The 12820-nt window shown below is 37.0% G+C and overlaps 1 protein-coding gene across 3 annotated transcripts in view; it reads right to left on the reverse strand.

Annotated features, from left to right (window-relative positions):
* LOC101741581 (serine/arginine repetitive matrix protein 1) overlaps window positions 1-12820 on the reverse strand; it is a 106099-nt gene that overhangs the window by 13243 nt on the left and 80036 nt on the right. For all 3 annotated transcript variants that reach the window (XM_004928576.5, XM_012692467.4, XM_012692468.4), the window contains exon 4: window positions 950-1047. In XM_004928576.5, the coding sequence (XP_004928633.2) occupies window positions 950-1047 (98 nt within the window). The remainder of the gene's footprint in view (window positions 1-949; window positions 1048-12820) is intronic.

Genomic DNA, 12820 nt, shown 5'->3' on the forward strand with positions numbered 1-12820 from the left:
ATTATCAATTGACCTAATGTTGTTGGTACAGTCGATAAAGGGGTTATGCCCTATAAAAAATCAACTGATAGGCAATTCTTTTGGCCCACTATCTTTGGTTCTGATCAGTTTAATATATTCATACCTAGAGCACTGTTGTCTGTACACACAATATCTTCTAAGCAGGACTAATTAGTCGTCTGTTAATTGCAATAGAGGTCGGTCATGCGTTCATTATGGTGAGCGTATGAGACCGTTGAGAAGCTATAGTACCAAGTTAATTTTAGCATAAGCTTCATATTTTTTATTCATTAATGGATTGATGAGTCGCCAAAGACGGCGAATTATACTAAACTAGTGGTCCCCCAGTAATCGAAATTAATGTAATTTATTGAAATTATAAGTTTGAACATTATTGGTTTTATTGTCAAAAATACTTCTTTAATCACATAGACAAATAATATTAAAGATAAACAATATTAATCTATTCTCAATTTGACCACAGACTTTAAACAATAACAAAAGTTTGACATTAAACCAAAAGTATATATAATATACATGTATATTGTGTCAAATACATGGTAGTGTGTGTAATGGTTTTTTTAATCATTTAATGTATTTTTTTATGCATAATTAAAAACAAAATTAACATTCTGCACTCCTCTATGTTCTCTAATAAATGTGGGAAATTTCATACTCCTCCGTTCGGGCAATTTTCGTAAAAAGGGGTACAAAGTTTGTGCTTCACGTATTAATATACAGATGAGTAAATTTTAAAACCAGGTTTCTTTTAAATTTTCATTCGTATTTCACGTAATATTTGCATTAACTTTAAATAACTTTAATTGATAAATGTAATTCCACGCTAATCATTTACATTGTCCCATTAACTTTTATAAAAAAAAACCTTGGAGAGATATAAAGTGAGCGAACCATACCAACAATAATTCGTGGTTGAATTATTACTTACCATTCAGGTACATTTAGTTTCTGCAGTGATCGCTGTACCCTCAATTCGTGCTCCGAAAGCACGCGATCCGAATTCTTCTGCAATTCGTTTTCAGGAGGCTGAAAGAAAAAAAATCCATTTTAAAAAAAATTCATTTCAGAAATTTCGTTTCATTTAGATTTTTAATGTTTATTTAAAACTAGCTGACCCGGCAGACTTCGTAGTGCCTCAATCGATAAATAAAAAGCCTAAACTTTTGTATAAAATAAACTTAAAACAAACAAAAGGAATCCGTCCGACGGGGGACACATCAAAGGAAAAACCAAAATTGTTATTTTTATTTAATTCGGAGCAATTTCATATTTATCTACCTTTTAAATCTTCTCTGGACTTCCACAAATAATTCAAGACCAAAATTAGCCAAATCGGTCTAACCGTTCTCGAGTTTTAGCTAGACTAACGAACAGCAATTCATTTTTATATATATAGATAAAAGATAAATAAAACACGTTAAATAAAACAAAGTACATTTATTTTTCATTTAAAATATAACATTTATGTTGTTTAATCAGTATTTAAAGATTCTTTGCTTGCATCATTTAGTTTTGGTAACAAGCGGTACACTCTGTTATAAATTTCTCGATTGGCATTTTTAATGGTCATATTTTCAATGCTATCACATTTTAAATCATACAACGAAGATGACTCTTTCATTTTCAAATTACATTTAACATTTTTGTAAATTTTATAAATTGCAAAACGAGTGTAACAATCATCTTCATTGGAGACATCATTGAGTGATTCAACACTTTTTAGGTTATTGCCGTGAGATTGTGCTATAATACAATCTTCAAGTGACTTCAAAGATTCTTTACTTTTAAAAATACTATCGCTAGTCCCACACTCGTTTACTATTTCTGACCAAGACGGAAATACTTCTATATCTTTCAGGACGTCTTCGTCGGTGCGTGAAATTTCTCCGAGCTTTGAAGTGTCCATACTTTCATCATATTCCATAGATAATAAATCCGACACACCGTAAATAGACTCGTACCAAGACTCGTTACAGTCCAATGGACATTTAGAATTGCCGAGATTGAAATTAACGTTGCGATTTGATCTTTTTAATGTCGATGTTGTCGGAATGTAATTACTACTTTCTAAATCTTGCATTTTGTTCTTGACGAAATGTTCGTAATCGGGAAGATCGATATCTTCGAAATCGTTATTACGTTTCGGTGCTTCACAGATTGAGGTTATGTTTGCATTTGTGGTGGTGGATAGCAAGTCTTCAACGGGTGGAGGTGGGACGCTTTCCAACAAACGTTCGAAGAAGGCTCTCACTTTGTCATCACCAGGATTAGTTCCTTTGACCTCCGCCAACGAAGAAACTCTTTTCAATTCATTACACGTAGAATCACCGTCGGTAAATTTAGCAGTAACTTGAGTGATATTCATTTTCGAAAAACTATAGCGTTTAACGTCCACTTTTGACTTCCATTGGCGATGCTTCACCCTGAACCCCTTCAGACTGAGGGAGTTCTCATCTTCGGATTCGCTTCTGGGTATATCAGGAAATTTAGCGTAGTAAATGTCTCTAGACCACGGCTTGACGAAAACGTGATCCGGTTTCACATCTTCGAATGGTTCCATTTCCTCCGTGACCCAGGTTGTGTCCAACCGATACCAGAATCCATTTCTCCGGAGCACCTCTTCTGTCGTTAAAAGCACCAGAGAAACCATTGTTAAAACCCTCTCAGTTTAGCGTTGTTTACGAGACTGTTAGAATTTGCCATTACGATATCCTTATAATGACAAGTCATTAATATCGTCAATATTTGTAATACGAACTATTTGCGAAGCGTTTTAATAATATCTTAAATAAACAAATTAGTTAATTAGATAACCAATGGTACTATTTTGTAATGCCAACCCTAAAAATGTATAATATTTAACCAGAAGCTGTTCTCGATAGGAACCGGTACAAAGACTTTTACAAACGGCACTTAAGTGTGACCAATGGCTTGGAAAATTACTCAAATAAAGGAAAGGTCAAATGGTTTCTTTGATCTGATTTTGAAGGGTAAATATGTGGGATGTTTAGCTATGGATGGTCATAACTGGTTTAGGTGGTTCAAAACTCACCCTGTTATCGGAAGAGGCAAGAAGCGCGCAAGGACCCAGAAGTCCTATGGTTTCCCAGCAAGTCATTTCCACTGTTTTCAAAATCACATTCAGTATTCTTTGATCTATCCGATATATTTTTTTAACGTAATAAATTGTTCTTTAAATTAAATTATTGAAACGTTACATAAGCCTGACAAATATAAAAAAAATATAATTTAGAAAAAAAAAGGCGCTAATACATATAAAGCGACAGAAACTCCCGATATCTAGAGGAGGAAGCAGGCTGCAGCAGCACTGAAGCGAAAAGCGATCACCAATCAAATCAGAACAACGTTGCTTATTGAACGAACAAAATCCAATTACGAGACTGAATCGGAGGGAGCGCGGGGCTTCCGAGCCTAGGGTCGCTCTGCTCTGGGCTGGGTCTGAAGCTCGGGTCGGAGTCACGCGGCTGCCACTGCGGCAATGCGGATCGTGGTGCATGGAGACGGTGGCCGCGTCGCTGCCTCCCGCCAGACTGAGGCAAGGCGCGTGTCCTTGGACTCAGCGCGCATGCGACATTCACACACCCTCACGATCAGACCACAACCTTTCACTGTATTGTATTGGACTGACACGTTTCTTCTTCAACGCCTTTTATCAATTGTTGTTAACAGCCAATATACTGAGAAGACGGCGGGATCTGTTCAATTGTACGAGTAGCTTGAGTGTTTTTTTCTTTTTTTTTTTTTTTTCGGGACGGCAACCGAATCATGTTTGTTTTTTTTCTCCTTAGCTAACTTTTTTTTTTTTGGAGATTAGTTTACATGTTATTCGTACTTTTCTCGAGTGTTTTGTTTTATTGAGATCGATCTGAATCTAAAACATAATTGTCAAGATAATTTTATTATACTAGACCAACATAGCAGGGGGTGTGGCGTTGCGTGACATTCTGACCTCTGCAAACCCCAAGATCGTGAATTTAAATTTTAATAATACAAAACTTTATATCTCGAGCGTTGCTACGTACTTCCAAAACTAAATATTGTTTAAAATTACTGTGAATGTTATTTTTTTGTACTTCAATATTTCACATTTAGGTCACCATTTCGCGTCACGATATACCCCTTCAGGGAAATACAATTTAGTAACCATTCGTGTCCTAGTTTTCCTTCGTGCGTTATACTAATGGGAAATCAAATGGAACCAGTAAACACGACATTATTACTCAAGAGAAAAATAGGGTTGGGAAAAGTAGGCCAGAGATACGGTAATGCATAGATTGGTTATCTCGAGCCGCTGCTTCCCCTATTATTCGTGAATAGTAAACATAAGCCTCATTTTCCTAATTAGCTTTCCTCTTAATCATGAGTACTTATAATAGAACGGTTTTTCACTACTTGTACGAACTGCCTATTTCAGCCCGTAAAGTTTCACGTATTTAACTTAAAAGTCCTAATTCCAATGCTAAAGTAACACACTTTGACCGCACGTGTTAAGATCAGATCAGCATCCATTCTCACTAGCTAAAACATAAAGGGTAACATGTGAACTCACCTGCCCGTCAATACTAAAACGCATCAAAATTAATCATCAAATGTATATAATATAGATACAGTTTTCATTTTTGCACCTGTTGTCTTTACCGGAGTTTATAGACATCGTAAAATGAGCACCTTCGCCAATCTTGAGACGTGAGGTCGAAATTTCAGTTGGTAAATGACGGTTCTACCCTTCAAGTCGGAACACATTATTGTTTCGATATACAAATGCATAGCATCACGATTCCGACGTGTGCGTGCTCACAAAATACATTACGTCCCTTATTTATGTAAAAAAACTTGATTTTTGATTGATTCGAAACGATTCGAAGCAGCTGATTGATAGTTGAATATAAATTTATTGATAAGAATTAATGGTAGATGATGAATGCGATCGTGCGTTTGAATGATTTGACACGAGCTAAGCGTGTTGGTCAAATCCTGAATGTATGTTATGGCCGCGGGGGGCCCCGTCAATTGCGTACTCGTGACATAATAATTTGGGGCTGAAATTGACGACAAATAGTATTCTCTTCGGTTTTCGCCAGTTGTAGATATAAATAAATCTCCCTTTACGATTTAGTCTTGGGTTTTTTATTTACCTTATTTCCGAATTTTTGAATACTGTGCAGTATCCTTTGTTACTTTAAAATTACGAAAATTGTAAAAGTAATTGTAAAAATAATTGTAAAAGTAGTTTTAATGGAACAAGAGGTTGTACCAAAGTGTAGGAAATAACAGACTCTGCCAATATTTTAACAACGAGCAGTTACAAATTTTTTAGAAGCTGTTAGATTAAGGCTCACAGTGTCAAGCCTTTTTGGTATTTTAATATGAAATAAATTGAATTGGCTCACTAGTCTCTCTCGTTGGCTGGTCCTAGCCTTCAATGGCTCGGATTATAAGGAATCCGGTCGAGTTGTGGGACGTAATCAGAATTTCAATAGGGTTGAGTGTATCACAACATTAATTGTGCAAAGTCCTACTTTTTAAATTCTTGGAATGACTTTTTCTCATTTTTTATAGATCAGATTTAGTAATTTTGGTTGGTGTTCGCGAGTTTTTTTTTTTTTTTTTATTGATTGGATGTGTGGACGAGCTCACAGCCCACCTGATGTTAAGTGGTTACTGGAACCCATAGACATCTATAACGTAAATGCGCCACACACCTTGAGATATAGTTCTAAGGTCTCAGTATAGTTAAAACGGCTGCCCACACCCTTCAAACCGAAACGCATTATTGCTTCACGGCAGAAATAGGCGGGGCGGTGGTACCTACCCGTGCGGACTCACAAGAGGTCCTACCACCAGTAAAAAACAGTGGTAACACAATTAAAAGTCACCCATTGAATATGTTCATTTTATTATTTTCAACATTTTACAAGTATATTTAGAATATTTTAGAGATAGAACACGTATTCACGGACGACTTTTGAAACATTTTAACCGTCTTATTTGCTATTTCCAAGCCTTAACTTATAATTTAGTTATTTCCTTCGCTGTTCACGAGTCGTACAGATAATTTAAACTACTTTTGCGACGAAAACCGTATTACAGTATTCTAAGCGTCATAAGTAATAAAATAAAAACCAAAAACGCGAGTTTAACCGTAAAATCAATATTATCAATATGAAGCAATAAAAAAAAAACATGGCGTTATTATTTTAATTTTTAACTAGTCTAAATGATCAGTCATATTTTTCGCCATTTACCAGAGTACATATTAGTACGTAAACATCAGAACTGAATGCGGAATTGTGAATGAAATACCTCGGTTAGGCCAATGAAATTTCTATTCCTATGAAGTTACAAATATCGTGCAGTGTTCCAACTGGAACGCACCACTTAATCTCTGTACAAATATGCAGATTGGTGGTGCCCAAGCGTTGCGGGTTCATACCAAATATAACCAAGTAGAAAAAAAGGCGAAAAAATATTGTTCATTGTATCAGAGAACGAAGTGTAGTTCGGCTCTGTTTAAGCTGTTATATAAAAATTGCTGTGGGATTCAGGTTGGATCCCTTAACAATGTCGCACTAATCACAGATGAAGTTGAGTTGTTGGATAGAACAATTTTTACCCATATTAGAGTGTAGTTTTAATTTGTTCATTCCGTAGAATTCCTTTTATTTGAACTCAATATAGGAGGAGTTTCTCAATTAGACTGTATTTTTTGTTAAAATGAAAGCAACAAAAGATTAACCTCATCTGAAACGCTTCGATATACCTACTATTGAAAAATTAAAAATAAAAACAAGTCAAACAGTAAATAAACGAAATAAATTTATTTTTATCTCTGTATGTACGATTCCGTTTTCCTCTGCCGAATGCATTGGCTACCGTCCAAACCGTTCGTTTGGGTGCACTTTAGTCAAATTTATTTGTGTTTTCTGAACATTCCGAGGTGGAAAATGTGTAATTTTCTCTATATTCTAAGCTTTCGAGTAGTACGAAGTGGCTGTAAGGCCAACAACTCCTTTGACTGTTTAGTTTTTTTTTATTCACGAATTTCATTATCGAATGTGGTCATTTTGTCCGATTTATCTGTGTAATATGGAACTCAATGTAATAAACCTGCCGAAATAAAAACGATTTGACCTGTGAACGTTTTAAGACTTACTAATGGTATGCTCTATAGCTGGGCGCTTTCGTTTAGCTTTAGTTCATCAAGATATGAACACGTAAACGTGTATCTGACACTATTATCTATGCCTTCCACGCAAATTGGCCACAACCAGTTTTATCAGACTTACACGAACAGCCAAGTTAATTAAGCCGTATCTTTTTGCGATCAGTTTTCGTTCTTTACAATGCCCTGCCTAAAATGTAGAAACTTTTAAATTATCTGAATGTAAATGCGAGTGTACTGCGTTTTCTATGAGACCATAATATGACAAACAGATTTCTCCACATTGTTTTAATATTCGGTATTGAATAATTTTAAGTTGCAAGTAATAGGTATGTAAGAGTTGAAATGATTCTGTGAATTTCGTGAAAATCTTCTTCTAATAATTAAATTTTCCGTGAAATGACATATTGATTTGCAAAAAATTCAAAACACCTTTGTCGTAAATGTCAATTATTTATTTTAAAACTAAGCGAAAGTTTTCATAGTGATTAATAGTTTAGTAGTTAATTTCCCACTAAAAAAAAACAATTTAGATTTATTTAATATATTATAAGCGTCCCTATTTTTAAGCGTTGGTTAAGTTAATCTTTCTTTAAATGGGTAATATGTCTTGTTGTGTTTATTTGATCATGTTATTTTTTTTATTGCCCTTGTTGGCAGACGAGCATACGGCCCACCTGATGGTGAGTGGTTACCGTCGCCCATGGACTTCAGCAATGCCAGGGGCAGAACCAAGCCGCTGCCTACCGCTTAATACTCTCCACAAGCCTCGTTTGAAGAAGGACATGTCGTAGCGCTCGGGAAACACCGTGGAGGGGAGCTCATTCCATAGCCGGATGGTACGTAGCAAAAAAGACCTCTGGAAACGCACTGCGGATGACCGCAGTGGCTCCAGGTAGTATGAATGAATAGTCTCCAGATAGTCTTTCTTTTAGTGCGACTGTTTTTTATTAAAGAAGGATTACTGGTGGCCCGAAGGCCTTTCCAGTTTCACTAGGACAGATGGGCGAGCAAAGGCTCAATCAGGAAGGGATTGCGGCTGAGCGCGGGTGTGTGGCGACCGGCAAGCGACGGGTTTGGCGAGGACGCTGACCGGTGCTTGAGGTACCTAAAAGCACTGTTAATGGATCGGGAGGATTCGTAATGACGTGCTTAGAGCGACGTTGACTGTTTACCATAACGCTAATCAATCCAAGCGCTGAGTAAGAGAAATCGATATAATTACATCAGTGCGCCGCGTAGGGCACCGGTGACCTACGTGGCAGTCAACGTGTTCATCTCGCGTCTCGTTCTCTAAAAACGAGATTAATCCTTAAAAGTAGCTTTAATAAATGTTTTTTTTTCGGTTTATTTAAGATGGTACTAATATAGCTACGGATTCCGGAGTCCACTTATCACTATAGGTATTCCTCGTTCAGATACACCAAATATATTTAAAATAATTTATTTAATATCTGAATAAAACGGAACAACAAAGTATAGAAAAAAAAACATTCTAAATTACAATAACAAGTAAATTTCCTATAATTCCGTATTTCCGATGAAAGGTTTGACCCAATTACATTTTACGACATCAAAAACTTTCTTATCACACGCCACTCAACCAGAAAATGTAGGGCTGCAATCAACTTAATTCTATGGCATTACGACGATCAGAACTCAGAGCTACAAATTAAATTGATAACGGTTCTCAACTTTTATTGCTTCCAATCAGCTTCTTCATATCTCGATTGCTTAGTTTTAAAAGGGGTTCAATGGACTTTGTCGATTTCGGGGTAATCTTGATAGGTTAGAAGTCGTCGTGGTCTGAGAGGATAAGACCAGCGGAGTGTTCGCGGCAATGCGACTGTACCAATGTTATCATAAGTAAGAAAGGAAAATGTATCTAAGAATATGCCGGTCTAAGAAATTTTACTAGTGGTAGGACCTCTTGTGAATCCGCACGGGTAGGTATGCCTATTTCTGCCGTTAAGCAGTAACGCGTTTCGGTTTGAAGGGTGGGGCAGCCGTTGTAACTATACTTGAGATCTTAGAACTTCTGTCTCAAGGTGGGTGGCGCATTTACGTTGTAGATATCTATGGGCTCCAGTAACCACTTAACACTAGATGGGCCGTGAGCTTGTCCACCCATCTAAGCAATAAAATTAATAATGTCTTTGTAGGCCTTCCATAAATTAAATAAGTAATCTAAGCATTAAATAATTATATTGTTTGTTACTAGTAATGAAAAGTGTTTTAAGCTCCCAAGGATAGGTACAACAATCCCGCCTATTTCTGCCCCGAAGTAATGAAACGTTTCAAATTGAAGAGTGATTTAGCTATAATAAAACACAATTGAGACTTCTATGTCATATCGAAGGGTGACAGCATTCACTCTACGATATTTAAGAGCTTTGATGATACTTAGTCTATTCAACTAGTAATACAGTGATTGCACACTAAATTTCCTGTCATCAGATTATCTCAACGGTACAAACAAGCGATTTACGCTTCTCTCCACGTCATTTCGGATCCTCCCGATCCACTAACAGTACTTTTAGGTACCTCAAGCACCGGTCATGTCGAACCCGTCGCTTGCGACGAAGGGCTCGACGAGTAAATTAACCCACAGACGCAGCCCACTGAGTTTCTCGCCGGATCTTCTCAGTGGGTCGCGTTTCCGATCCGGTGGTAGATTCTGCGAAGCGCGGCTCTTGCTAGGGTTCGTGTTAGCAACGTCGTCAGGTTTGAGCCCCGTGAGCTCACCTGCTAGTTAACGTTACGCTGAAATAGCCTCTCAAGGCTATAAGATAAGGTAGGAAAAAAAATGTGATATCTAATAACATAGTCCGGTAACCCTATACCTACGCTGCGAAGTCAAAATAAGTAAAGATTTAAGTCTATTCATTATTGAGCGGCGGATCAAATCAGTTAATTGACTGCCCCGGGGTGCCGTCGACACCTATTCCAGCTGACATCCTGCCGTCGGACTGTCCGTTCCAATCTAAATAAGTGGTGCGGGTACCAGTAAATTGGATTAAATTGCCCGCTAACTAAACGGTCTATTTGTGTTGTAAATCCCCTATTGACTAACGATGAATAATAGTTATTGCTGAGGGAATGGATCATTTTTATTAGTCGTAAGAGAAAAAATCGAGGGTTGGCGCTAATGAAACCGTGTTTGCGAATACAGTAAGCCAGTACGACAGTACTGTACTAATACCTAACAGCCTATGAACTAATGTACATAAATATTTAAATCAAATCAAAAATTGAAGATTAACAAATCATCCATTTCTTATGAGGCCTCTGATAATTTGTGAAGGTTCCGGTGTATCTCTTAGAAGGAAGCTCAGAGCTGGCCTCAAACCTCACTCATGAAATGCTGTTCAAGTAACTACTGTAAAAGTATTTTTAATTATGTATATGTCTCTTAAAAACCAAAGAAAATATTATAATGTTAATGCGTTGCTGCTGATTTTCCACGAAATCAATTACAGATTATGCCATCATAATATTCATACCTTAGTGATACATTGTAGACTCTGACATTGGTTCTAGTCTATAGACTGTTTACTAGTTTATGGTAATATTTAAATGTAACGTTAATCGTCAGCAAGCCAATGAATATTTGATTTGAATCTCGAATCTCAAAATAAGACAGACGTCCAATTAACACGAAACGAAAATACTAAAAAACATTCCAAATTGTTAATGGCTGACAGTAAAATCACCAAAATTTATAAACTTATAAATACGAAAATTATTCACAGACATTCTATATCTTATTGATCGTTTCTGATGCGTGTGAAGTTGACGAAAGCGTTCTATTTGTCTAAGTCGATCGATATTAAGTCACCTGTCTTCGTTAAGACACATGCTGAGAGTCTGGAGTTAATGACGACTAAATTAAACTTAATTAAACTTTCGTGGACCGTGATGGGTGAAGATGGAAATAATTTTGACCACTGGGTTTCTTTGTCTAATATAAGTAAGGCATTGGTAATATATACCTCAACCAAGACAGCTAGTTACGACTAAGGGAATTCATGTCCCTTTAGTATTATCAAGTTAATCTGACGTATTGGGGTTTGTAAAAATTACATTGCGAGATTACGTTACATAGATAGATGGAGGTGAACCATATAAAAGCTTTTTTTCAAAGTATTCTAATTGCGTCTTCATTACCCTATATTATAGGTATTGGCTTGACTCAATTAGTAAGTATATACAGTCGGCATCAATGCGCCATTTTCAGAAGACGGCACGTCACGAAAACCCTCTTATCGTGGCCTCCGGAAATAAATACCCGATCCTGTGGACCAAATGGTAATCAATCGACGTTGCCCTAAACACGTGATTACGGATTCTCCCGATCCATTTCGGTGCTTTTAGGTACCTCAAGCACCGGTCACCGTCCTCGCCGAACCCGTCGCTTGCGACGAAGGACTCGGCGAGTAAATGAACCCATAGACACAGCTCACTGAGTTTCTCACCGGATCTCCTCAGTGGGTCGCGTTTCCGATCCGGTGGTAGATTCTGTGAAGCACTGCTCTTACTAGGGCCAGTGCTAGCTACACCTCCAGTTTGAGCCCTGAGAGCTCATCTACACGCTATGGTAACGCTGATATAGCTTCTCAAGGCTATCATTATAGGTAGGAAAAAGAAGGTTATAGTTGTTATGTACGAATAAAATATGAAATGATTTATATACATATCGACGCTTGAAAAGCAAACGTGACTAAACGACAATAACTGCTTTGTACATAAATGCTAGGCAATAACCATATTCGATGCGCAAAAAATATATATTTCTAGGTCTATTAAAATCATTTCAATCCTACAGCTACTAGCTAGATTCGTTAAAATAAATTTTGTTTTCAGGTATTGCAACTTTGAATTAGTCTATTGTAAAGTTCACGCATTGTCGCTTAGTCACGTTTGCCTTTCAAGCGTCGTTATGTATATACACTGATATCGATGAGGAAGTACAAAAAGGGGATAACTCTATAAAATACGTGAAGAAACATTTGACAAACATATTTACGGAGCTATTTCCTTGAGTCGTTCATTGTACAAGCTATAAAGAGCGTTCGGCTTATGTTTTTGGGTGGTTAGAGTTAACAGGCATCTGGTTGTAGTGATTCTAATGTTTTAACACGGAAATGATCCAGTTTCGGGATCTATAACGTTTTGAGGTTATGTTTGATAGACATTACGAAACGGTTATTGCAATTCCGCGTTAAAACTAAATTTCACGTTTTTTTATGTTTTTTTTTTTTATTGCTTAGATGGTTGGACGAGCTCACAGCCCACCAGGTGTTAAGTGGTTACTGGAGCCCATAGACATCCACAACGTAAATGCGCCACCCACCTTGAGATACAAGTTCTAAGGTCTCAAGTATAGTTACAACGGCTGCCCCACCCTTCAAACCGAAACGCATTACTGCTTCACGGCATTTGGATACGAGATCGCTAATGTTCGATTTTGAACATTTTTTTTGTTTTAATATAGACGTTTATTTATTTTGGCTAGAGCTGTTTATAGCAGGCAGTTATTAATACTGTTTTCACAAAATGTTTCCTATCTGGCACATTTCCTTTTGATTTACAAAACAAATGTGTGTTGCAATAGTA

Source organism: Bombyx mori, chromosome 15 (assembly GCF_030269925.1).
Source record: "Bombyx mori chromosome 15, ASM3026992v2".
Taxonomy (NCBI): Eukaryota; Metazoa; Arthropoda; class Insecta; order Lepidoptera; family Bombycidae; genus Bombyx; species Bombyx mori.